This window comes from Hypanus sabinus, chromosome 14 (genome assembly GCF_030144855.1).
Source record: "Hypanus sabinus isolate sHypSab1 chromosome 14, sHypSab1.hap1, whole genome shotgun sequence".
In the NCBI taxonomy this organism is placed as follows: Eukaryota; Metazoa; Chordata; class Chondrichthyes; order Myliobatiformes; family Dasyatidae; genus Hypanus; species Hypanus sabinus.
The window spans coordinates 53,228,659-53,255,802 of record NC_082719.1 but is presented as its reverse complement, the minus strand read 5'-3'; the positions used below and the strand labels follow the sequence as shown (position 1 = coordinate 53,255,802).

At 39.5% G+C, this 27,144-nt stretch overlaps 1 protein-coding gene across 2 annotated transcripts in view; it reads left to right on the top strand.

The window, feature by feature from the left end:
- Positions 1-5,717: 5,717 nt before the first annotated feature.
- The window catches only part of LOC132404757 (cysteine-rich hydrophobic domain-containing protein 2), a 69,476-nt gene continuing 48,049 nt past the window's right edge, over positions 5,718-27,144 (top strand). Inside the window, exon 1 of one of the 2 annotated variants that reach the window (XM_059989208.1) lies at positions 5,718-5,928. In XM_059989208.1, coding sequence (XP_059845191.1) covers positions 5,852-5,928 — 77 coding nt within the window. In that variant the 5' untranslated portion in view covers positions 5,718-5,851. Of the gene's footprint in view, positions 5,977-27,144 lie in introns of both variants that reach the window. The other variant, XM_059989207.1, reaches the window with a different exon arrangement.

Below are 27,144 nucleotides of genomic sequence, written 5' to 3'. Positions count from 1 at the left end.
AACCACTTTGGTATGAAACAAAAGAAAAAAAAAACAAATGCAGGAGAGTGACTTACATTTCCTTTTGCCTGTTTCACAATTAAGTGAATTCATGGTTGATTCTTTACCTCAGCTGTACTAATCCCTTTCTTTGATTTCCTCAGCAGCCAAAAATTCACTCATTGCTATTTTGAAGTTATTCAACTATCCAGTTTCCATTATTCTGTTGAGTAGAATGTTTCATGAATGTGCCACACCTAGGGGTGAAGACATTTCTTCTCCTCTCAAGCTAACTACTGTATTTATTTTCCAATGGTGACCATAGTGCTAAGTATTCAAGCCACAGCTAAAAGCATACTCTATTAGGGCCAATAATAATTTTTTATGTGTTTCGATGAGACTACATCTTATTCTTCTAAACTCAAGAGAATATAATCCCAGTCTACTTAATCTATCCACATGGGCCAAATTCACCAATCTTGAATTCATTTTGGTGAAGCTTTGTCACAAGGACAATATGTTGTTCCTTACGTAGGGAAAGCAGATCTGCAGAACATATAATACTTCAGGCATGCTCACCACAGCACAATATAGAGTTAAAGTCTCAACCAGGCTAGACCAACATCTCTCCCTAACGGACTTTAGTGAACTTCCAAAGTAATACATATAGCAGAATTTTACTTCTGGATTTTAAAAACAAATAAAATTCCTTACGGGACTTGTACTCAATTTTGATGGAGTATTTCAAAGACTTGGAATTACTTGTTTAATTTCTGTGTTCATGTGACCCATTACACCAATTTATAGATTTAATTAAAATTAAATACACTCGTCCAGGGGTTCTGAACCTTTTTAATTCCATGACACCTACCATTAACCAATGTGTTCATGGACCCCAGGTTGGAACCACCTCCCCACCCCGGTTCTAGCCCCAGTCTTCAGCTCCATTGAACTTGGAAAATTGGGATACTAATGAGCAAGTCCCAAGAGACATCCTCAATGGAATAACTTCTGTCCTGTGTCTTTCCTTTCAATAAAATTATTTTGATTTAAGGAAGAAAACAATACTCTGGAATATTGTTAAGGAGCTTGTAATGTCATATAATTGAAAACAATAAAAGCTAATTAGTGGGACCAAATATCTGCCACCATTACATCTGCAGAGTAACCTCAGAGTAAATGTGCTATGAGTCTACATTTCAGCCTTTCCAGGTCCTACTTCTGCATTACTGCTATTATTTGGAGTTGTTGGAGGTGAAGCAATTACTTGAAGACCAGCAGAATAAAAAAGCCATGATTCAGATACTAAAAGGAGATATGGATTACAGTAGCATTCTCTTCTAAAGGGTTCCAATCCACTCCACATTCCCACAGGCTTTACAATATCTATCACAGACAGGTTCATTAGATATATCCCTTGCAGAGCTAGCTCATGTCAGAAATATTTAAATCAAATTGGTCCTTGCCTGAAATATTAAGTTTGGTTTTCTTGCCAGAGATGCTGCCTGACATATTGAAAGCTTCCAGCATATTTTGCTTTATTTCCTTTTTTCCATCATCTGTAATTTTTTGTTGCCTGGCCATATAAACATTGGAAAGGCCAACAGCAAAACTTTCTGGTCACACTTATTGGGATAAATCGCATATGCATCTTGATCTCCAGCATGATTTTCAGGTTTGCCTTAATGTAAAAGATGACCCAGTAATATCTGAATTGCTACTATGTTATTTAATGTTTTAAATCAGTGAATACTCATGCAAACTACAATGGTAATTGGTATAATTCTTAGCCTATGTTAGTTGGAGAACCACATTTACTTTTTGCATATTTGGGAATGTGAGGAGTAAATACTGGCAGAATTGCCACTATTACAACTTGCTATTTAAAATATTACTATTGCCTATCTCTTTGTGAGCTTCAGTCTTTAAATGCAGTCAGCAAAGCAGTATGACTGCAGCAGCTTCATTGCATCCTATAATGTGCATACAATTGATAATGCTTTGAAAACGCAACTATATTTGCTACTAATGTGGGTATAAGCCTATATCTTGAACTAAGAAGGCGTACAGGATAATTTGACATTTTCAGGCTAAGAAGGATAATTTGTCATGTGACGGTAACAGAAAAATAAAATTAAAAATGTTTTAAAATGTCAAAGTGGATTTTGCTCCACTTGGAAGTTATTTTAATTTATCATGTTTGACTAATTAAAAGATATTAAGAATGGGCAATCACTTGTGGGAAAACAGCTCTATTAAATGTGTTCCATATTCACTCGAACCTTTTGACATCTGTTTTGAAAACAAAATTTCTGGTATGAATAAAGGGATTGTTTTTTTATATATGACAGAGGTTTCTGCTCCCATTGTTTCAATCTGCTGTGATTGACAACAGTTGAATTGGTGTGTCCACGATTAGAAATGCTGTGTGTTGGGAGTTTTGTCCAGGGTAGAATCACAGAGGGTACATCAGATATTGTGAAATGAAAGCGCATCATGAAAGTTTCACATTGCTGCAAGCAGTGGCCTGCTGTTTAATTGTAAACATCTTAAAGAATAGACAATCTCCAGATGTTTAGTGTGGAGAGGGTACTACTACCATGTAGTGCAGGTGGATGGTTGATCTGCATCACTAAACTACACACTCAAATTGTTTCTGAAGGTCTGGGTGTCACCTGCAGTGGGATAATTTAACTGGAATTCTGTTTTACATTCCATTCTCAAAATTTGTCGAGAACATTATAAATCAGCGAATTTATAAATTGCTTACATCATTGAATTGTAAATTGGATTGCAGAATAGACTCAGGGAGGAAGGCTATTCATTCTACTTTACTTTACTTACAGAAAATAAACAACTCATTAATCATTTTGGTCATTCATGATTTTCAATATAATATATTTAAGTCCGATAAATAAGTGAATTAATTTACGCATAGGAAATTCTTGATCCCACTAAGTTGAAAATCATAATAAAGCAAAGACAGAGAAGAAAGTTTGCAATAATTATTGTAGTTTAGTGTGGGAAAGTTAGATGCCATCCAATTTGAATACAAGAAAAACAAATATTTATTTAATGGGGAAAAAACTCAAGCTCCAGATCGGAAAAAGATGTTTCCAACACAAATTATTCAAAGGCTGTGCAGATCTACAAAATGTGCAGCCATGAGTATTTGTTCTAGCTGATCAATGTTCTTGTTTGCATTTTCACAAAAACCTCCTTCTGGCCTTAGCTATCAACATTGATTTCTCTTTTTTCATATTTATTTAGCCACTTCATGTTTATTTAACTATCCCATAATATATCCATGTTATTACCAATTAAAATGCAATTTCATAATACTGCAAGATTGTTAGCACCTCAGCTTAAAGTACAGACAATTTAGACTGCATACTGCCACCAAATGGAATTAAAGCAGGGTGATGGTGGCACATCAGCTATTATTAGACCAGTAATCTTGAAGCTTAAATAACCAATTAAGAAATATAATTTGAAATCCTGCTAAGCCATCTGGGGAATTCAAATTAACTATCCAGAATTTAAAAAATATTGTTATAGCAACATTTTTGGTTCACCTACATCCTTCATGAATAGAAATGAACCATTCTTGTTGGCTAGTCTAGTTTTTTTCATCTCTTGTCAATAAAGCAATGTTCATGAAATGAACTAACCACTCAATCTGAGCTGATTTTGGTAGTGATGTGTACACCTAGTGAAATAATGAAAGGACAAAGCATCTGAAATGGCCTAATCATCCAGCACTGTCATAAGCAAATAGAAATTAGGTGATATACTAAAAAAGCTACACTTCCCTAAAAAAATTGGATTTTGGAATTTTCCAGATGATGCAGCAGTTGTGTACATACGTCTACTGATGCCTCTGGACACATCTTCAGGAATGATCCTGGAATCATTCGGGTCTTTCAACATCAGGTGACCCAGCAGGGGCAGATCAGACCCCAGCTTGTGTCCAGATGGCTAGCTACTTACGACTCCATGGCTCCCCTCTTTTGAGCCACAGCCATCTTGAGGCCCTCTCTGCTGCATCGGTAATACTGCGGATGGCCCTCTTTCTCCTCTGTCCCTCGATGCCCAAATTGCTGAAGGCTCTGGCTAAGGAACGGGCTGCAAATCCCCTACAACCTCCACTGGGAGACACCTCGCTCTTCATCCAGCCTGCTTCCCCCTGATGGTGTCCATTTGGGGAGTTGGAAAGGATCCTAGCCCAGCTCAACCTCGTGTGACCACTCCCACCAGCCTCCTGTGACGCAGCCTTTCCTCTGCTTCCTGAACAGTTGTAAGTCTGCTACAATGTTTGACAATACATTAATCTAAAGTCCCACATGATTATTTGAGAATCCAGATGTGAGTAATTGCATTTTAGTATACAGTATTAACAATGATTTTAAAATTCATTTACAGGGTAAGAATACCAAATAATGTGCCTATTATCACCAAAATAAAAAAGTTTGAATATAATGTGAAGACACTTATTTGAAGTCTGTGTTGTGTGTACTTAATTTCCTTGCTTAATACACAAAGCATTATTTATTTAAAATGGCATTTAATACAGGCGAAATACACCTTTGATGTAATGGAAATGCCAGATAAACCAATATGGAGAAGATGACTGACATTGGTTAGCTCAACTAATCAATTTCAATTGGTTGAAGAAAGTAGGAGAAACTCACTTGGCTATCTCAGAATCCAGTCTGTTTGCTCTGTTAAAGAAAAACTTCCCCAGGACATGTTGTGTTTGACAAGTTTAATGACTAATGAGGGTAATGTGGAATCCAGAGACTATTCGATATGTAGAAAAGAAGGGATGGGTAGGTAATGTGGTCCTTCCTCTTTTTTCATTTGGTCTTTCTGAGTACCCAACAAAAATACCAACCTTGTTTGCTGGCATTTTCAGAGTTCCTTCTCCAGTTTGAGTGGGCAAGACCAAGGATTGATTCCCTTGAGATAGTAAATATGTTACAATTTTTCAAGAAAGATTTGAAAATGATTTTGAGTTTATGTCCACTGTCCCTTGGTAACCTTTTGTTGAGATAAATTTCCACTTCCCTGGAGTAGAATGAACAGCTGCTTCAGGAGTTTAATGTTGAGCACGTAAACAACCTTTGGAGCAAAATGAATACAATTGGGTCCTCAATGGCAAGTACTAGGTTAAAATTGTCTACCAGTAAATTTGGAGTATTCTATGAGGATAAGGTTGGTGGTATATCTCCAGTCTTTTAAGGTGCCTGTTAGTCCACACATCTGATATTTACATAACTGTGATTACCTGTCCGTTCGAACATGAGCTTCATTTCCGATCTGAAGCCTTGACCTTTGGATATCCTTTTTCTCAAAAGGCCAGAGAGAGTAGCGAATTTTATCATCAATGTTTGCCTGAGAGGTGTCTCCCAAGTTATTGGGAGCGGTCCAGGGTCTTGTCACACGACTACAATTGGGAAGAGATGTTCCGCAGCGGGAATATATTATTAAAAAACCTTTAGTGTTCTACGTTTAGTGCAAAGTACATCTCTTCCCACACTTCAGTGAGCGAAGTCTACGATGACTTACAAGTATATCGATGACGTGGAGAACGTAGCCGACATTTATGAAGAGATTTGTGATAAAATATGGGCGGGCACAATGATCCAGTGATATATAATTGCGATTATTGTGCTGATATTTTATATACATCACAGCGAGATTAATAAATTTTAACATTCGCAGACACAACTCTCCACAGCAGAGGCGGCGGGACACGTCACTTCCGCCCTCCGCGAGCGGGCGGGGAGTCTGTCAGCAACTCTGCTCTCGCGATCTCTGGTTGCTCCATTGCGCTGTGCGCGGTGACTCTCTGGAATTGGCGGCCTCCGGCATGATGGCGGATTTTGATGCGATCTATGAGGAAGAAGAGGAGGATGAGGAGCGGGCTCTGGAGGAGCAGCTGCTGAAGTACGCGACCGACCCAGTGGTGGTTCGGGGCTCGGGACACGTCACCGTGTAAGACCAAACGGAAAACCGCGTTGGGATGGTGGGCAGGCGGCACTGAGGTGGTGACTTACGGAGCCGGGCCCGGACTGAGCCGCCGAGCCACCTGGGGCTTTGAGTTAAATGTTTGGAGTTCAAGCGAGGTAGATCTGGACTTGTGGTGACAGTCAGTTCGGCGCCACCAGATGACTGGAATATCCTCAGCTCTGGGTTTTTTTTACCGGGGGGGTGGGGAAGTAGATGGGATTGTTAACAACAACACACACAAAATGCTGGTAGAACACAGCAGGCTAGGCAGCATCTATAGGGAGAAGCGACGCTGCGTTGCTTCAACAGTGTGAGATAATGAATGACGTGACTGCTGTTGTCAATTCGCAGTAGAGTGGCTTCTCTCAATTGGGTTTAGCATCGTTACTCGGTGGGGAGTAACCAGGAAATTGATAACGTAGCTAACATAGTTAGAATATTATGGTGTAAATCACTACGATGCAGACTAAAACGTTGACTTTGGTTGGATGTTGATTTCGATTTACTTAAGTGAACTGAATTAGTAAATATATCAATACGCATAAAAGTACTTAGGTTATCGTAGACTAAAATGTGAGAAGAAATTTGTTAATATATATTGTATATTTATATTGTTTAGTCAAATACGAATATGAGGCAAGATTGCTTAATGTCATTTCCTGTATACAAGCATAAAGGAGAATGAAATAATTGTACTCCAGATCTGATGCAGTACCAAAATAAACAGAATAAAATAAAAATTGCAATAATAAAAAATAAATACAAATACATAAGGTAGCTTATATACATTGATTGTATGTCCATAAAGTGACACTAGGCATAGGAGTTTCTGTATGTAAAGTGACTGACAAGAAATAATAAAGTCGTGGTGGTGGGTTAGTGGGTGAGGGTGTTGATCAGCCTTACTGTTTGTAGAAAGTAATTGTTTTTGAGTTGGGTGGTCCTGGCACGGATACTACGTAGCTTCCTCTCTGATGAGAGTGGGACAACCAGTCTATGAGCAAGGTGGGTGGTATCATTTGTGATGTTACTGGCCTTTTTTGACACCTTTCTTTGTATATGTCCTTGATGGCAGATAGTTGGTGCCAGTGATACTTTGGGCAGTTTTGACTACCTGTTGTAGAGCCTTCCTGTCTTCCAGTTTGCAGTCCATGCTGCGATACTCTATACTGTAGAAGGATATGAGTATGGATGTGCATAGCCCAGCTCTCTTCAGCCTCCTCAGGAAGTAGAGAGGTTGGTGAGCTTTCTGGACCCATGAGAGATTGTATTAAATATGCACTCCTAGGAGTTTGAAACTGCTTGCGGCTTTGACTGCTGTGCTGCCGAAGTAAAGTAGGCTATGAGTTGTGAAAGTTTTTCTGAAGTCGATAATCATTTCCTTAGTCTTGTTGATATTGAGGAAGAGATTATTTACCTGGTACCAGCCCTTGAACTCTTCCACCTCCTCTCTGCAGGCCATCTCATCATTGTTGGTGATGAGTCCAATCACTGTCATGTCACTGATGAACTCGACAAATGTGATTACTTAGGTGTTTGGCCATGCGGCCATGTGTGAGCAGAGTTTACAGCAATGAGCTCAGCACACAGCCCAATGTTGAGGATTTGTTTATCCTGACTATCTGAGGTCTTTTGGTTTGAAAATCCAACACCTTGTTGCACAGTGGTTTATTTAAATCAAGGAGTAGAAGTTTGATCACCAAGATCTGTGGAACAATATGTTGAAAGCCAAACTGAAATCCAGAAGTAGCTTTCTGACAGTAGCGACATCGGTGTGATTTGAGCTTTGTATCAAATATTTAGTCAGCAGCTTGTTGGGATTCGTCCACAGGGAGTATCTTAATAGGTGAAGTACTGGATTATGTCAGGCAGGCATTGAAGATATACTTCACAAAGGAGGTGGTTATTTCATGAAGTATGGAATTGTTGTTGAGGAAAACAAATAAACAGCAGAAAGTTAAAAAAATTTAAGTTGCACCACTAATAAAGTTGTACTGGAAATGGAACCTTTGTCCCAAGTCAAACTGTGTCATGAATGCAAAGTGAGATTACAGTCTTTTGCAGTGTTAGGGTAACACTGTTAGGGTAACATGGTATAGCACTGCAAATTTGCAACTGTAGATGTAGGTACTGATGATTTTACAGCTGGTAATCTATGATAGGATTTGTAAATAGTCAAATTCTGTTATAATTGAGTTATTCTTTAATTTCCTTTGGTTCCTATTCAGACTGAATCCTTTGTCCACTTTGATAAATGAGTGGATTGTCAAAGGGTGATTTCCTGGAGTTAAATTAATAGGTATCAGATACAGTCAATTGCAGTATAATGGGCAGTAGTATTTGGAAAAACTTAAACTCTTTCATAATACTGATTTCAGTAACTTCTAAGTATTGATTTAATAAGGTCTTGTCATATCCGAGTTTCCAAGAGTATGATTCACAAAAGGCTAGAGTCTTAACAAGGTGTTCCTATTTATTGCTGAGGTAATAGGATACAAGGGCTGGAAGGTTAGGCTGCAGTTAATTATGACTTTGGTGAGACTACATGTGGAGAATTGTGTTCAGTATGGGTCTCCTCATTTAAGGATAAATGTTCATACTGTGGAAGCAATTAAGAGAAAGGAAGCTTTTATGATGAAAGGTTGGATGGGGTAAGTTTGTGCATGTTTAAGTTCAGAGTAATGAATGAAGATTGGAGGGGAGAAGGCTTAGTTAGCAGACCCATTGCTCCTCAGTGCCAGAGACTGAGGTTCCCTCCTGACCTTGGGTACTCTGAATTTGCATGTGAACATGTGGGTTTCCTCTGCATACTTCAGTTTCCTCCCAAATCTCGAGATGCAGAATGTAGTTTAATTGACCATTGTAAATTGCCTAGTGTGTTATTGAGTCATAGAATCAGAGCAAAGGTGATGAAAATTGATGAGAATAAAAACAAATGAGATTAATTTAAGATTAATGTAAATGGGCAGTTGGTGGTCAATCCGGGCGTTGTGGACTGAATGGCCTGTTTTTGGGCTGTAACTATAACTTTTGGATGTTTCCTTTTTATCTAGAAATAGAGCTTAATTATTTTAAAATATTTACCCATTTGAGAAGGGATGATATGATTTTGTTTTGAGGATTGCAAGTCCCTGGAAGCTATTTTGCAAAGACTGGTAATAACAGTACCTTTGTACATTTTTAAGGCAGAGATAGATATACGGGTGGTAAACTAGAAAAGTTACAATGGGTAAATGGGAATGTGGAGTTGAGATTGCATTCAGATTGTGTTTTCTCATTAAATGGTGTGGTGGGTTCGAGAGGCCTGGTGACTTACATCTGTTCTTAATTTCTATGTTTATATGTATTCAGTAACAGAACAACTAAAATCAGAAAGGAAAGTGTTCAGAAACATATTATCTATGCCAGTTGTTGACATAAGCTGTTTATATAAGTGTAAATGGGATTTGATTGCATCAGTAAAATAATCATCATAGGATCAGGAGTTAACATTCAGCCCTTCAAGTACCTGTCTGTGATAATTTCGACTGAACCTAAAGAATTGTTTAATGATTGTATCTGTGCATAACAAAATTTGTCTGTTTTATTTTTCCAATTTCAATAGACATTAGACAATAGGTGCAGAAGTAGACCATTCGGCCCCTCGAGTCTGCACCGCCATTCTGAGATCATGGCTGATCATTCACTATCAATACCCAGTCCCTGCCTTGTCCCCATATCCCTTGATTCCCCTATCCATCAGATATCTATCTAGCTCCTTCTTGAAAGCATCCAGAGAATTGGCCTCCACCGTCTTCCGAGGCAGTGCATTCCACACCTCCACAACTCTCTGGGAGAAGAAGTTTTTCCTCAACTCTGTTTTAAATAACTGATCTCTTATTCTCAATCCATGCCCTCTGGTACTGGACTCTCCCAACATCTGGAACATATTTCCTGCCTCAATCCTATCAAATCCTTTAATTATCTTAAACGTTTCAATCAGATCCCCTCTCAATCTCCTCAATTCCAGTGTGTACAAGCCCAATCTCTCCAATCTCTCTGCGTAAGACAGCCCTGCCATCCCAGGAATCAACCTAGTGAATCTACGCTGCACTTCCTCAATTGCCAGAATGTCCTTCCTTAAACCTGGAGACCAAAACTGTACACAATATTCCAGGTGTGGTCTCATCAGGGCCCTGTACAAATGCAAAAGGACATCCTTGCTCTTGTACTCAATTCCCCTTGTAATAAAGGCCAACATTCCATTTGCCCTCTTCACTGCCTGTTGCACTTGCTCATTCACTTTCATTGACTGATGAACTAGGACTCCTAGGTCTCTTTGCATTTCTCCCTTACCTAACTCAACACCGTTCAGACAATACTCTGCCCTCTTGTTCCTGCTTCCAAAGTGGATAACTTCACATTTATTCACATTGAATGACATCTGCCAAGTATCTGCCCACTCACCCAGCCTATCCAAGTCTCCCTGTATTCTCCTAACGTCCTCTTCGCATGTCACACTGCCACCCAGTTTAGTATCGTCAGCAAACTTGCTGATATAGTTTTCAATGCCCTCATCTAAATCGTTGACATAAATCATAAAGAGCTGTGGTCCCAATACAGAGCCCTGCGGTACCCCACTAGTCACCTCCAGCCAGTCCGAGAAACACCCATTCACTGCTACCCTTTGCTTTCTATCTGCCAACCAGTTTTCTATCCATGTTGAAACCCTGCCCCCAATGCCATGAGCTCTGATTTTACTCACCAATCTCCTATGTGGCACCTTATCGAATGCCTTCTGAAAATCTAGGTACACTACATCCACTGGCTTACCCTCCTCTAACATCCTTGTTACACCCTCAAAAAACTCCCAACAGATTAGTCAAGCATGATTTGCCCTTGGTAAATCCATGCTGGCTCGGCCTAATCCTATTACTGCCATCAAGATATGCCACTATTTTGTCCTTAATAATGTACTCAAGCATCTTCCCCACGACTGACGTTAGGCTAACAGGGCGAAAGTTCTCCGTTTTTCTCCTTCCCTCCCTTCTTGAAAAGTGGGATAACATTAGCCACTCTCCAATCTTCAGGAACTGATCCTGAATCTAAGGAACATTGGAAAATGATTACCAATGCATCCGCAATTTCTTTTAGAACCCTCGGATGCAGACCATCTGGACCCGGGGATTTATTAGCCTTCAGTCCTATCAGTCTACTCATCACAGTTTCTTTCCTAATGTCAATCTGTTTCAATTCCTCTGATGTCTTATGACCCTGGCCCATCCATACATCTGGGAGATTGCTTGTGTCCTCCCTGATGAAGACAGATCTAAAGTATGCATTAAATTCTGTTGCCATTTCCCTGTTTCCCATAACAATTTCTCCCAATTCATTCTTCAAGGGGCCAACATTGTTCTTAACTATCTTCTTTCTCTTCACATAGCTAAAAAAGCTTTTGCTATCCCCTTTTATATTCCTGGCTAGACTGAGCTCATACCTGATCTTTTCTCTCCGTATTGCTTTTTTAGTTAAGATCTGCTGTTCCTTAAAACTTTCCCAATCATCTGTATTCCCACTCATCTTAGCTCTGTCATACTTCTTTTTCTTTAATGCTATACAATCTCTGACTTCCTTTGTCAACCACTGTGGCCCCTTCCCCCTCTTTGAATCCTTCCTTCTCATTGGAATGAACTACTTTTGCATCCTTTGTATTATCCCCAAGAATCCCTGCCACTGCTGATCCACTGTCTTTCCTGCCAGGGCATCCGCCCATTTAACTTTGGCCAGCTCTTCCCTCATGGCTCCGTAGTCTCCTTTATTTAATTGCAACACTGACACCTCTGATCTGCCCTTATCCCTCTCAAATTGTAGATAAAAACTTATCATGTTATGATCACTACTTCCTAATGGCTCCTTTACTTCAAGATCACTTATCAATTCCTGTTCATTACATATCACCAAGTCCAAAATAGCCTCGTTCCTGGTTGCCTCAGTTACTATTTTTTTGTGTTGAGGGGGTGTTGGTGAAGGGAGAGTGCTCCAAATGTCCATATTCCCTCATGAAGAGCTCTCTCACCTTCAGTCTCTAATTTTCAGTATCCTGGACACTCACCTGGATAAGTACATATATAAAATACAGAAGGAACTCAGCAAGTTAGACAGCATCTTTAGTTACATTTAGTATCTGAACTAGCTCATGCCCTGAAATGCTATACTCATCGTAAGTGTGGTTGGCCTATGTAACCTGGTCTCATAAAAAATCTGGGGATGTTTCTTTCACCACACTCCTTCTGCCCCACTTTGACAATGTTTAAGTTAAAATGTATATTAATGACTTGTAGCCCTGACACCACTTCACTGACCCATGTTTTAACCTCTTCAAGGCTAATGTGTATTTCTTGGATGCATTGCCAAGTAGTTCCATTAGAGTCCACATGGAGCTCTGTATAACTGCAATGTTAACTTCTATGCCCAGTGTATTTCAGCACGCTTGAGATGAAGACCACATTCCTTTAGATTTTTACTCTTTTTGATCTGGCTGCAATCCTTTGGAAATTTGAATAAACAAAAAACAAATGTACTTCCACCTTTATGATTGTTGGAGTATTTTGACATGCCTAAATTTGAATTTTGAGTCATTTTTAAGAGCAAGCTGTCAGTCTTTTTGCTAAAATTAAAGTTCATTCAGAACTTTAAGGTGGCAGGGTCATCCAATTTAATTTTTTTGTTTGAAGACTTTATAATATAATTATAAAGTAGAATCCTTTAGTGTACTGAGGCCTATTTTAATAAAGATTATTTAGGAGGTTACGAAGGACCTGATTAGTATATTGAAGTAACACCAGTATTCTAGTCCATCTGATTGATGACAAATAATATTTATTTGCACCAAATTAGAGATATAATCCATGTATTTGTCATTTATATTGATCAGGTGATTTAGATAAATTGGACTCTTAATGCAACAATTGCATTTTATTAAGTAAAAATAATTTTAAAATGCGATATTGAAAATTTGACATATAAACCAAAGATGCTGGAAAAAACTCAGCAGGCTGTGCCGCGTCTGTGGAAAGAGAAAGAGCTAATGTTTTGAATGAAAGACCATTTTGACTTGCTGAGTTTATTTGCAATTTATTATACTGGTAAAATTGTTATCAGTTCATCTTTGTTTTCTATATATGGTATATAATTGAGAAAGCTGGGTTGTCTGACCTAACGTCTGCCAACATGCAGTGCCAGGTATTCCTCCTTGAGCCTGCAGAACTCTTTTTATATATTTTCCTGAAATATTTCAAATTTGCTGGGTGATATCTTGAACAAATGATTGCAAGGGTAATGTTCATCATAAATTCCCTCCACCCCACCCGAAAGTCCCAGATGAAGCTTAAGATCCTGGGAAAGGTAAGTATTTTACTCAACCCCTTGTCAATCATCATTGAGAACGTGCAAGTATGGTTAGTTTACAGATGACACAAAATTACAGTGAGATCTCAAACAGCTGGGTAAGTAGACTGAGGAATGCTAAACGGCATTCGATTCAGATAAGTGGAATATGTTACATTTTGGAAAGTCAAGTCAAGGTAGAACATCCACAGTAAACAGTTGTGCCCCGGGAGGTGTTTATGGAACAGAGGTTCACATATGTCACATATGTGGTTCCCTAAATTGGAGTCACAGATAGATAGGCTTTTGATGTCTGAACTTCATCACTCAAAACATTGATTATAGATATTGGGTGGTTATGTTGCAGTTGTATAAGACATTGGTGAGTCTGAACTTGGAGCATTTTGTTCACTTTTGGTCACCTTCTTTAGGAAAGATTGTATTTAAACTGGAAAAAGTGCAGAAAATATTTACAACAATGTTGCCAGGACTCAAGGGACTGATTTGTAAGCAGAGGTTAGATAGGTAAAGCTTTTTATTGGAGCATAGGAAGCTGAAGGATAATCTAAAAATCATGAGAGGCATAGTACATAGAACAGTCCAGCACTGTAAAGGCCCTTTGGCCTAAGATGTTGTGCCAGCCTTTCATCCTACTTTAAGATCAATCTAATAAGATAGGGTGAATGCACTCAGCTTTTTCCTAGGGTTGGAGAATCAAGAACTAGAAATGTATTTAAGGTGAGATGGAAATGATTTGATAGGCATTTGAGATGCAATTTGTTTTACACAGTGGTATGTTTATGGAATGAACTACCAGAGGAAGTTTTTGAGGCAGTTAACGGAAACAACTTTTTAAAAAACTGTTCGATAGGTAAGTGGGTTGGTAAGGTTTCGAAGGATATGGATCCAATCCAGGAAAATGGGACTAGCTTGGATGAGCATCTTGTTTAGTATGGACTAATTGGGTTCTGTGCTGTACGACTTTATGATTATCTTGTTGCACTAAAAGATCATAGTGGAACTGTAACACTGAATAGTGGAGGCAGCCTGCTAAGGTAAAGGTTACATGATTTTTATTTGTTTCTCAGAGCAGAGCAAGGGTTCATTCTCAAGCCAGTAGGCACTTAGAAAGTGGCCAGCTTGGTTGTGTGCAAGCGACTTATCAATCCATCTACCATTTGACAGACCATAAGGAGAAGTTCTACTGGCTACTTCAGCAACTGCTGGTCTATGGGAAGGTTGATCTTGCTTTTTATCTTCTCAGTCATTTGGAGATCGTAACATAATTTTGCATACCTTTGTCATAGTAAGTACACAATCTAGTTTGGGTGTTGTATTGAATGAATATCATCTTGTGAATTAGGCGTTAAAGCAGTATCTAACCAGGTATTCTAATAACAGGTGAATTCAGTGTCTTTTGGTGTGTAAGTTAACTGCTTGTTTTACAACATACCTAGAGTGATCTGCACGGCTTGATCAGATTTCATTTTAAATTTCAAAGATCGTTATTATTGCAAGCTTGCACTAAGGTAGTTTTTAGGATCCACTTCAGTATCTATAATGATGGAAGGAATTGGTAATTGAGCTTGAGGTTAGTGCATGAATATATACCTAATTGTTTGTTACAATCCATGAACTATAACAAAATGATTAACAGTAAGTAACCTCAGTAAGGACACTCAGCAACACCTCTACCTGAGTATTCTCAAAGCTGGTGTTCCACAAGGCTACAATCCATTCTTAGCCCCTTACTGTACTCCCTAAACATCCATGACGTTCTGGCAATCTTCACTGCAACTCCATCTACAAGTTTGCAGATGATACCACTGTAGTGGAATGTATATCAAATATCAATTAGTCTTCAACACAGAAAGGAGGCAGAAAACCTAGTCACGTAGTGTCATGACAACAGTCTTTCCCTCAATATAAAGAAAAGCCTAGTCATTGACTTCAGGAAGTGGGTGATGCGCATGTTCATGTCTACATCAATGGTGCTCAAGAGATTTGAGAGCTCCAAACTCCTGGGGAGTGAACATCACCAGTAGCCTATCCTAGTTCAGCCGCATAGATCAACATCTCTATTTCCTCAGAAAGCTAAAGAAATTGGGCATGTTTCCATCAACCCTTATCAATTTTTACTTATACACCATAGACAGCATCCTCTCTGGATGCACCATGGCTTGGTATGCAAGAGCTCTGGACATGAACACACAAAGCTGCAGAGTTGTGGGCACAGTTCAGCACATCACAAAAAGCAGCCTAACGTCCATTGACTCTCTTTGCAATTCTTGCTCCCTCAGTAAAGCAGCCAATATAATCAAAGATCCCATCCATTCCCAATATTCTCTCCTCCCTCCCATTGGGCAATAGATATAAAAGCCTCAAAGCATGTATACCAAGCACAGGGCAGCTTCTATCACACTGCTATAAGACTATTATAAGTAGACTACTGTTGACTTGCAATGCACTTTCTCTGTACTATATCCTGCTTTGTTTTACCTTGTACTACTTCACTGTGTAACAAATTGATATGTATGAACAGTATGCAAGAGACCTAGGTACTAGGTTTTCACTGGACCTGGGTACATGTGAAACGAATAATTCAAATTCTAGTTGTTGTACCATCAAATTTAAGGACACAATTTTATGGTGCTTGGAAGTAGGTACAGAGGAGATGTCAGGGGTAAGTTTTTTACGCAGTGAGTGGTGAATGTGTGGAATGGGCTGCTGGCGATGGTATTATATGATAGGGTTTTTTAAGAGACTCCTGGATAGGTACATGGAGCTTAGGAAAATACAGGGCTATGGGTAACCCTAGGTAATTTCTAAAGTAAGCACTTGTTTGGCACAGCATTGTGGGCCAAAGGGCCTGTATTGTGTTATAGGTTTTCTATGTTTCTAAATATAAATGGGGCAAGAGTGCAATTGGAAGCAGTAGCCGCAGGTGGTATAATTCATGAGTTCTTTGTTACTTGAACATTAGGCCAAAATTCTATTACTTTGTTCATTTACGCATATCTAATTCAAGGTAATATAAAGTTTGGACTGCTGTTTTCTCAGATTAAGATTATTCAGCAGGGGCCACTTCATCCAGTCAGTACATAATAAGTGCAATTCGAAAATGAAATTTCTTAAATTACTGACAGATTAATGGAGTGGAAGCTACAGTCATTCCTCGGAATCCATGGGAGATTGGTTCCAGGACCCCCCCCCCCCCCCCCCACCCTACCCCCGCAGATACCAAAATCCATGGATGCTAAAGTCCCTTATATAAAATGGGATAGTATTTGCATATAACCTACGCACATCCTCCCGTATACTTTACATCATCTCTAGATTACTTATAATACCTAATACAATGTAAATAGTTGTTATACTGTATTGTTTGGGGAATAATGACAAGAAAAAAAGTCTGTACATTATCAATACAGATGCAACCTGGGAGAGCTGAAATCTTAGTAAGGCATTTAATAAAGTCCAGCATGGGAGGTTAGTCAAGAATGTTCAGCCTCTTGGCATTCAAAATGAGGTAGTGAATTTGATCGGACATTGGCTTTGCAGGAGAAGCCAGAGAGTGGTAGTAGATGGTTGCCTCTCTGACTGGAGGCATGTGACTAGTGGAGTGCCACAGGGATTCCATTGTTGTTTGACAAGATCATCTATATCAATGATCTGGATGACAGTGTGGTTAAGTGGATCAGCAAATTTGAGGATGGCAGCAAGATTGGAGTGCAGTGGACAATGAGGAAGACTACCATGGCTCTCAGCGGTATCTGAACCAGCTGGAAAAATAGGGTAGAGAATGCCAGAAGGAATTTAATGCATGGAAGTGTGAAGTTTGGGAGGACCAACCAAGGTAGATCTTACACAGTGAGCAGTATGGTAGAAAAAAATATGATTTGGGATTACAGGTCTATAATTCATGAAAATGGCATCACAGGTAGATAAGGTCATTAAGAAAGCTGTTGGCACATTGGCCTTCATAGATCAAAGTATTGAGTACAGGAGTTGAGATGTTATGTTGAAGTTGTACAAAATGTTGGTGAGGCCTAATTTAGAGTATTGTGTACAGTTTTGGTCACCTACCTACAGCAAAGATGTAAATAAGATTGAAAGTGATTGGAGAAAATTTACAAGGATGTTGTTGCAATTGGAGGACCTGAGTTATAGGAAAGATTGGATGGGTTAGAACTTTATTTCCTGGAACATAGAAGATTGAGGGGAGATTTGATAGAGGTACATAATAATGAGGTGTATAGGTAAGGTAAATGCATGCAAGCTTTTTCCACCAAGGTTGGGTGAGACTACAACTAGAGGACATGGGTTAAGGGTGAAAGGTGAAATGTTTAAATTGTTGTATGTCTACAAGATGGCTTTTTAGAGCAGGCTGTGCTGGAGCCTACTTGGGGAAAGGCTGTCTTAGATTGCGTGTTGTGTAATAATCCTGAGTGCCATTGTTATTACAATGGAAAAAGTGTGCTAGGCAAACTCAAAGGTCTTAAAGTAGACAAGCCACCCGGACCAGTTGGACTACAGCCTAGAGTCCTGAGAGAAATTGCTGAATAGATAACAGATGCATTGGTCTTGATCCTTCAAGAATCACCTGATTCTTGCATGGTCCCAGAGAACTAAAAGATTGCAAATGTCACTCCACTCTTTAAGAAAGGAAGAAAGCAAAAGAATAGAAATTATAGGACAGTTAGCCTAAATTCAGTGATTGGGGAAGTTGGAGACTATTATTCAGGATGTGATTTCAGGGTACTAAGATACTAATGATAAAATAAGTCAATGTTTCTCTAAAGGGAAATCTTGCCTGAAAAATCTGTTAGAATTCTTCAGGGAAGTAAAAAGTAGGGTGGACAAAGGAGAGGCAGTGGATGTCATTTACTTGGATTTTCAGAAGCTTTCGATAAGATGCCACACATGAGGTTGCTTAAAAAGATAAAATCCCATGGCGTTACAGGAAATATACTGGCATGGGTAGAGGAATGGCTGACAGGCAGGAGGCAGCGAGTAGGAATAAAAGGGACCTTTTCTGGTTGGCTGCCAGTGACTAATGGTGTTCCTCGGGTCTATATTTCACATTGTTTGTCAATGATTTGGATAATGCACTTGATGATTTTGAAGCAAAGTTTGCCGATGATGCAAAGATAGATGGAAGGGTGGGTAGTGCTAAGGAGGCAATGCAATTGCAGAAGGACTTAGACAAATTGAAAGAATGGGCAAAAAAGTGGCAGATGGAATACAGTGTTGTGAAATATATGATAATGCATTTTAGTAAAGGGACCAAAAGTGCAGACTGTTATCTAAATGGGGAGAAAATTCAAACAGCAGAGGTGCAAAGGGACTTGGGAGTCTTTGCGCAAGACTCGCAGAAGGTTAATTTACAGGTTGAGTCTGTGGTAAAGAAGACAAATGCAATGTTGGCATTCTTTTCAAGGAGATTAGAATATAAAAACTAGGAGATAATGCTGAGAGCTTCTAAGCCACTAGTCAGGCTGCACTTGGAGTATTGTCAAAGTTTTGGGCTCCATATCTCAGAAAGGATGTGTTGTCATTGGAGAGAGTCCAGAGGAGGTTCATGAGGATGATTCTGGGAATGAAGGGGTTAACACATGAGGTGTGTTTGGCAGCTTTGGACATCTACTCACTGAAATTTAGAAGAAAGCGAGGGGATCTCACTGAAACCTGCCGAATGTTGAAAGGACTAGATGTGGATGTGGAGAGGATGGTTGTTTCCTCTGGTGGGGGTGTCCAAGATTAGAGGACAGCCTCAAAATTGAGGGGGTGACTTTTTAGGAGGAGGTAAGGAGAAATTTTTTAGCCAGAGGGTAGTGAATCTGTGGTATGCTTTCCACAGACAGCTGTGGAGGCCAAGACTGTGGGTCTACTTAAAACAAAAATGGATAGTTTCCTGATTGGTCAGAGCATCAAAGGATATGGTGGGAAGGCAGGTGAATGGGATTGAGTGGGATCCGTGATCAGCCATGATGGAGTGGCAGAACAGGCTTGATTCTGTTTCTATTCAAGAGGAACATGAGGGGAAATTACTTCACTCAGGACGTGGTGGGAGTGTGGAACAGCACAAGTGGTGGATGCAATTCAGATTTCAATGTTTAAGAGAAGTTTGGATAGGTACATGCGTGCTATGGTCTGTGTACAGGTTGATAGAACTAGACTGTTTAAATTGTTCGGAATGGATTAGATGGACCAAAGGGCCCGTTTCTGTGCTGTAGTTTTCTATGACTAAATGTATTTTGAAACATTTACAGCCATAATTTTCTATCCTGATTTGGCTGTATGGTAAAGCAATTGATTCATAGTTAAGTAATATCATGATTTTGGGGAAAAAAGTCTGGTTTTCATATCCTTGATCTTCTTTCTTCCCATTTATGTTCTGCGCTACACAGCACAATGATTGCTGCCTCACAGATCCAGGAACTTTGGTTCAATCCAAACTCTGTGAATTTTGCAGGTTCTCTGTGACTGCATAGATTTTGTCTGTTTGCTTCAGTTTCCTTTCATGTCTTAAGGGCAAGCTGATGGATAGTTTACTTGGCTACTGTAGATTATGCTTAGTGTAGCTGGGTGGTAGAAGAAGGGAAGAGTTTATGGCATATGAGAGAGAATAGATTGCAGAAAAATAAATTGGTGAGTGGGATTGCTCTGAAAGAGAGCATAGACCAGATAGGTCAGATTACCTCCTGCATGACAAGAAAATATGAGAATTGTATGCTTGTCCAATCCTGAAAATGTATGTATATGAAATTAATCACGTTATCTCTGCAAAGTTGAGAATTTTACTTTATAGCACAGAATATAGATAGTACAAAGTTCAAAGCAAATTTATTATCAAAGTACTTGTATATCATCATATACAACAATGAGATTCATTTTCTTGAGGGCATACTCAATAAATCCATAATAGAGTAATAAATGTAATAGAATCAATGAAAAACCTCACCAACTGAGCATTCAACCAGTGTGCAAAAGACAACAGATTGCTAATACAAAAGAAAGTAGTAGTGGTAGTAATAATAATATATAAATAATAAATATCGAGAACATGTGATGAAGAGTCCTTGAAAGCAAGTTCATAGGTCTTGAGAACATTTCAGTGATAGGGCAAGAAAAGTTGAGTGAAGTTATCCTTTTTTTGAGAGGTGATACTGTTCCTGAACCTGGATGTGAGCCCCAAGGTTTCTTTATCCTCTTCCTCATGGCAACAGTGAGAAGAGAGCATGACCTGGGTGGAGGAGGTGCTTGATAGATGCTGCTTTTCTGCTACAGCATTATGTAGATGTACTCAGTAGTGGGGAGGGCTTGATTCATGATGAAGTGGGCCGTATCCACTACTTTTTAATAGGATTTTCTGTTCAAGGTCATTGGTGTATCCATACTAGGCCGTGATGCGAACATTTAATGTACTCCACCACACAAGACCACACAAGACAAGAGCAGAATTAGGCCAATTGGGCCATTGAGTGCTCTGCCATTTCATCATGGCTGATCCATTTTTTCTCTTGGCCCCAATGTCCTGCCTTCTCCCTGTATCCGTTCATGCCCTGACTAATCAAGAATCAGTTGCCCTCTGGCTTAAATATACCCAATGACTTGGCCTCCACATCCATCTGTGGCATTGAATTCCTCAGATTCACCACTCTCTTGCTAAAGATATTCCTCCTCATCTCCATTCTAAAAGGATGAAGGATGCCCCTCTATTCTGAGGCTATATCCCCTGGGTCTTAGACTTCCCCCTCCTTCCCCCCCACCCCCAGCCATAGGAAACATTCTGACTTAAGACTTTTCAACATTCAATAAGTTTCACTCTTTATTATTATGAATTCCAGTGATTTAGAGGCCTAGAGCCATCAAAAGCTCCTCATATTACAAGCGTTTCAATCCTGGAATCATTTTTGTGAACCTCCTTTGAACCCTCTCCAGTTTCAGCACATCCTTTCTAAGATAAGAGGCCCAAAACTATTCACAATACTCTTAAGTGAGGCTTCATCAATGCTTTATAAAGCTTCAATGTTACATCCTTGCTTTTATATTCTCGCCTTCTCAAAATGATGCTAACATCGCATTTACCTTCCTTACCGCCGACTCAACCTGCAAACTACCCCTTAGCGAATCCTACACAAGGACTCCCAAGTCCCTTTGCGTCTCAGATTTTTGTATTTTTTCTGCATTTAGAAAATAGTCATCTTCTACCAAAACTTCCTGACACTGTATTCCATCTGCTATTTCTCTGCCCATTCTCTTAATCTGTCTTAAGTACTTCTGTAGCCTTGCTGCTTTCTCAAAACTACCTTCCACCTACCTTTGTATCATCCGCAAGCTTGGCCACAAAGCCATCAATTCTGTCAATACATACCATGTAAAAAGAAGTGATCCCAACACAAACCCCCATGGAACACCATTAGTCACCGTCAGCTAACCTGAAAAGGCTCCCCTTATTCTCTTTCTTTGTCTCCTGCCATTCAGCAAATGCTCTATCCATGCTAGTATCCTTCCTGTAATGCCATCGGCTCTTAACTTGTTAAGTAGCCTCATGTGTAGCACCTTGTCAGAGGTCTTCTGAAAATTCACATACACAACATCCACTGATTCTCCTTTGTTTACTTACTCTTTCTTCAAAGAATTCCAACAGATTTGTCAGGCAAGATTTTCCCTTGAGGAAACCACGCTGGCCTATTTTATCACGTGCCTCCAAGTATCCCAAAACTACATTCTTAACAAATGCCTCGCTTCCCAACTGCTGAGGTGAGATTAACTGGTCTGTAGTTTCCTTTCTTCTGCCTCTTTCCCTTTTTGAAGAGTGGAGCAACATTTGCAATGTTCCATTCCTCCTGAACCATGCCAGAATCTATTGATTTTTGAAAGATCATTACTGATTCCTCCACAATCTCTCCAGGCATTTCTCTCAGAACCCTGGGATGCTGACCACCTGATACAGGTGACTTATCTACCTGCAGACCAGATACTTTCTCCCTATTAATCGCAACTTAACAATTTCTTCCCCAAAACACTCAAACTTTCTGTCATACTGCTACTGTTTTCCACAGTGTAGACTGATGCAAAATACTTATCCGGTTTGTCCACCATTTTCTTGTACCCCATTACTACCTCTTCAGCATTATTTTCCAGTGGTCTGATATCTATTCTCACTTCTCTTTTACACTTTATATATCTGAAGAAACTTTTGTACCCTATTTAATATTGTTGTATCATTCTGCCTTTAGAATGCTACTACTTTTGGGATGTATATCTTCTATACCTTCCAAACAGCTTTGAAAGTTTGTCAAAGTTTTAGATGTCATGCTGAATCATCACAAACTCCTAAGGAAGTGGAGGTGCTGCCGCACTTTCTTTGTAATTGCTCTTGCGTGCTGGACCCAAGCCTGGTCCTCTGAGATGATAACACTGACGAATTTAAAGTTGCTGATCCACTCCACTTCTGATCCTCCAGTGAGGAATGGATTATTTCCTCCTCCTGAAGTCAATAATCAGCGCCTTGGTCTTGCTGACATTGAGTAAGAGTTTGTTGTGGCGGCACTTTGTCAGATTTTCAATCTCTCTTCTATATGCTGATTTGTCACCACCTTTGATTCGACCCACAACAGTGATCTCAACATAGTTGATGCCAATCCAGCTCTACCCCTTCTGTTTAGTGTGGCCATCTCCTATTCCTTGCTGTTCTCATGTCTGTCTAAATACTTTTTAACAGTTGCAGAAATGAGGAAGGATGATGTGCCAAAGTTGATTGAAAGAAATAGCACTAATTTGCTTCTGTGTTTCAGAACATTTAACCTGTGAGTACATAAAAGTAAGTATTAAAATGAAAAGTTGGTTAATTGACTTGCAACTTTAAAAACATATTAAGTAGCATGGATGGCCTATTTAGCTTGGATTGATCTAAATAGTGAATGACAAATGAAATAGACATGAAAATTTTCCTGTTATCAGCTCATGCTAATAGACACATAGCAGAAATTTTAATAGAAACAATTGATGAGGAATTGATTAATTTGTAAAGAAAATCAGGAATGTATTTGAACTTTGAGGGAAGCGTAAGTTTCATATACTTGTTAATTTTTTTTATTAGTTTTTCAAAACATTTTTCAAATTAAAAACCCCAAATCCTAATGAGGAACATTAAAACAGTGCAAAATTAAGCATACAATAACAATTTGTTACAAAGGAAGAGAATTTAGCAAAAAAGAAGCACCTAAATTAAAGACAAGTAAGCTTAGTGTCCTCCCCAAGCCCCACAACACAAGAAAAAACAACAGCAACTCCAGACCAACCACAACACAATATAGAGAGTATAAGTCAGGACAGCCAAGCTCCCAGACTGTGAATACACTCAGCAACAGAGGATAATAATGCCTTCTACCAGGAAAAAAAAGGAGCTGAAAGCAAGGGACTGAAGAGAAAAAAAAACCCTAGACAAGAGGAAGGTTATGAAAGTACTCGATAAAAGGTCCCCAGACCTTATGGAACTTTAGATCCGAATTGAGAACTGAATAATGAATTTTTTTGAAGTCCAGACAGGCCATGATGTCGTTAAGCCATTGAGCATGAGTGGGCGGGGCAGCATCTCTCCATCTGAGGAGGATCAAGCGTCTAGCCAGAAGAGAGGCAAAGGATAATATTCGGCATTTGGTCGGACCCAGACATAAATCTGTCTCGCCCCAAAAACCAAACAGAGCAATTAAGGGGTTTGGTTCTAGGTGCTGATTCAGAATACACGATAACGTAGTGAAGACATCTTTCCAGAATTTCTCCAAGCTAGGACAGAACCAGTACATATGGATGAGAGAGGCCACGCCCCTCTTGCACTTATCACAGAGCGGACTAACGCTAGGGTAGAATCGAGATAGTTTAGATTTAGACATATGGGCTCTATGAACAATCTTAAACTGTAAAAGGCAGTGGCGAGCACAAAGAGAGGTTGAGTTAACCGATTTGAGGACTGAGTCCCAGCTCTCCTCAGATAAGGAGATATTTAAATCCTGCTCCCAGGCCATTTTGATTTTATTCATGGGGGCCTGTCGTAAGGCTGCTAGTTTATCTCGGATGATTGATATTAAGCCTTTACCTAGTGGATTCATGGAAAGAAATAGGTCCATGGCATTTTTCGCAGGCATTTCAGGGAAGTTAGGAATTAAAGGAGCAATAAAGTGTCGGATTTGGAGATATCTGAAAAAATGAGCATTGGGCAGATTGAACTTAACAGAGAGCTGCTGAAAAGAAGCAAAGCGATTATCAATGAAAAGATCTTCAAAATGTCTAATGCCCTTCCTATACCAAACCTGGAATGCTGAATCGTATATAGTAGGTTAAAAAAAGGTGATTATGAGCAATAGAGCTGGAAACAGAAAACTCCCTGGAAACCATAGCATTTCCTGATCTGAGCCCATATACGCAAAGTGTGTCTAACAAGAGGATTAGCTATTGATCTGGGCAGACTACTAGGGAGTGCAGAGCCAAAAAGTGCAGAGATAGATAATTCTTTGGTGGAGCTCAGCTCCATCACCACCCAGTTAGGGCACTCGGGTTGGCCATGGAAGAAAGACCAGAAGGTAGCACAACGTATATTAGCTGCCCAATAATATAAACGAAAGTTAGGTAAAGCCATGCCACCCTCTTTTTTAGATTTTTGGAGATGGATTTTATTAATTCTGGGGCGCTTATTCTGCCACAGATATGACAAAATAATAGAGTCTAAGGCAGAGGTCAGCAACCTGCGGCTCCAGAGCCACATGCGGCTCTTTGATCTCTGTGATGCGGCTCCCCGTGGTTTGTTAGCTTTTGAAATGTAATTCGAAATTTGAAGATTATGGTGATCTTGTACAATATGAAAACTTTGCGGAGACACCGTTTCCTGGCACATCCGAACCGGCTCACAATTAGCCACCGTTCCGACTAAGGGAGATAGCCTACGGGGGTTTGTGAGTACGTGTCTTTTGGAGCATCCGCGCCCACGGGGACGGGTTGAGGGAGGCTTTAAAGCAAGGCTGTTTAGTTCGAATAAAGTTACCTTTGACTGCAGTGTCTTTATTTTAGCGCTGCGTGTAGCGCTACACCGCTACAACGTGTTTTTTATCGCTATTAATATACATCACAACTGCCAATGCCTGACACCCGCCAGTGCGCACATTCTTTTAATTCTTCGATCCAAGGTAGGCTACCTATGTAGTAACCTTGAACCCAACGTCTTTTTTTCGGAGTTCAAAATGTTTTTGTTGCATGCAGAAATGTAATTTCGTTTTCTCTGCAGGAGTTCATCAATTTCAAAAATGCAACACATTATAGTTTGCATAAAGGCAAAAAAAAACCCGTTGTATGCAGTGTTATTTCATTTTGTGGCTCCCAGTGTTTTCTTTTCTGTGGGAAATGGGTCCATATTGGCTCTTTTAGTGGTAAACGTTGCCGACCCCTGGTCTAAGGAATCAAAAAAAGATTTAGGAATAAAAATTGGGATAGATTGAAATAGGTATAAAAATTTGGGGAGAACATACATTTTAACAACATTAATACGACCTACCAAAGACATAGATAGAGGTGACCATTGTACCAGACTCTGTTTTATAGCATATGAAAGGTTGGCAAAGTTTTCACGAAAGAGATCTTTAACCTTCCTTGTGACTGTAATTCCAAGATAAGTAAATTGATTATGGACTACTTTAAAAGGGACATCATGAAATGTTAGTTCTTGTGCTTCTTTATTAATTGGGAGAAGTTCACTCTTATGTAAATTAAGTTTATAGCCAGAGATCTGGCTAAACTGGTCAAGAAGTGAAAACATTAGAGGTAAGGATGTAGACGGATTTGAGAGAAAGAGTAATAAGTCATCAGCATAGAGAGAAACTTTATGCTCAACACCCTCTCTCCAAGTCCCAGTCAATTCAGGGCAGTTTCAAAATGCTATTGCCAGGGGTTCCATAGCCAAATCAAAGAGAAAGGGACTTAAGGGGCATCCCTGGCGGGTGCCAAGTTTGACATTAAATACTTGGGATTTCTGAAAATTGGTTAAAACAGAGGCAGTAGGACACAGGTACAGCAATTGGATCCAAGAGATGAAACTTTGGCCAAGGTCAAATTTTTCTAAAACTGCAAAAAGGTAGTTCCACTCTATACGATCAAATGCTTTCTCCGCATCGAGGGAAATAACACATTCAGGAATCCCAGTTGGGGGTGAGTATAAGATTTTAAATAAACGCCGAATGTTAAAAAAGGGGAAATGGTTTTTAATAAAGCCTGTTTGGTCATCAGAGATAATGGAGGAAATGACGGTTTCTAATCTATGAGCCAAAACTTTAGCTAAGATCTTTACATCAACATTGAGCAGAGAGATCGGCCTATACGAGGACCACTCTGTTGGGTCTTTGCCCTTTTTTAAAAGAAGAATAATAGATGCCTCACTGAAAGAGGGTGGCAGTTTGCCGTAATTAAACGAGTCAGATAATACTGAAGGTAACTGAGGAGAAAGAAGAGAAGAGAATGATTTGTAAAATTCTACAGGGAACCCATCAGGTCCAGGAGATTTCCCTGAGGACAGTGCAGAAATTGCAGTAGATATTTCTTCTAATGACATAGGCGCATTGAGTTTGGCTTTGAAGTCAGATGAAAGTGAGGGGATATTCAGATTGTGTAAAAATTGATCAACAGAGATATTGTCATTCAGAGATTCAGAGGAATAAAGCCGAGAATAAAAATTTTTAAATGCGTCATTAATTTCTAAATGATCCGATGTAAAGTCAAATTTGTTAATTTCATACC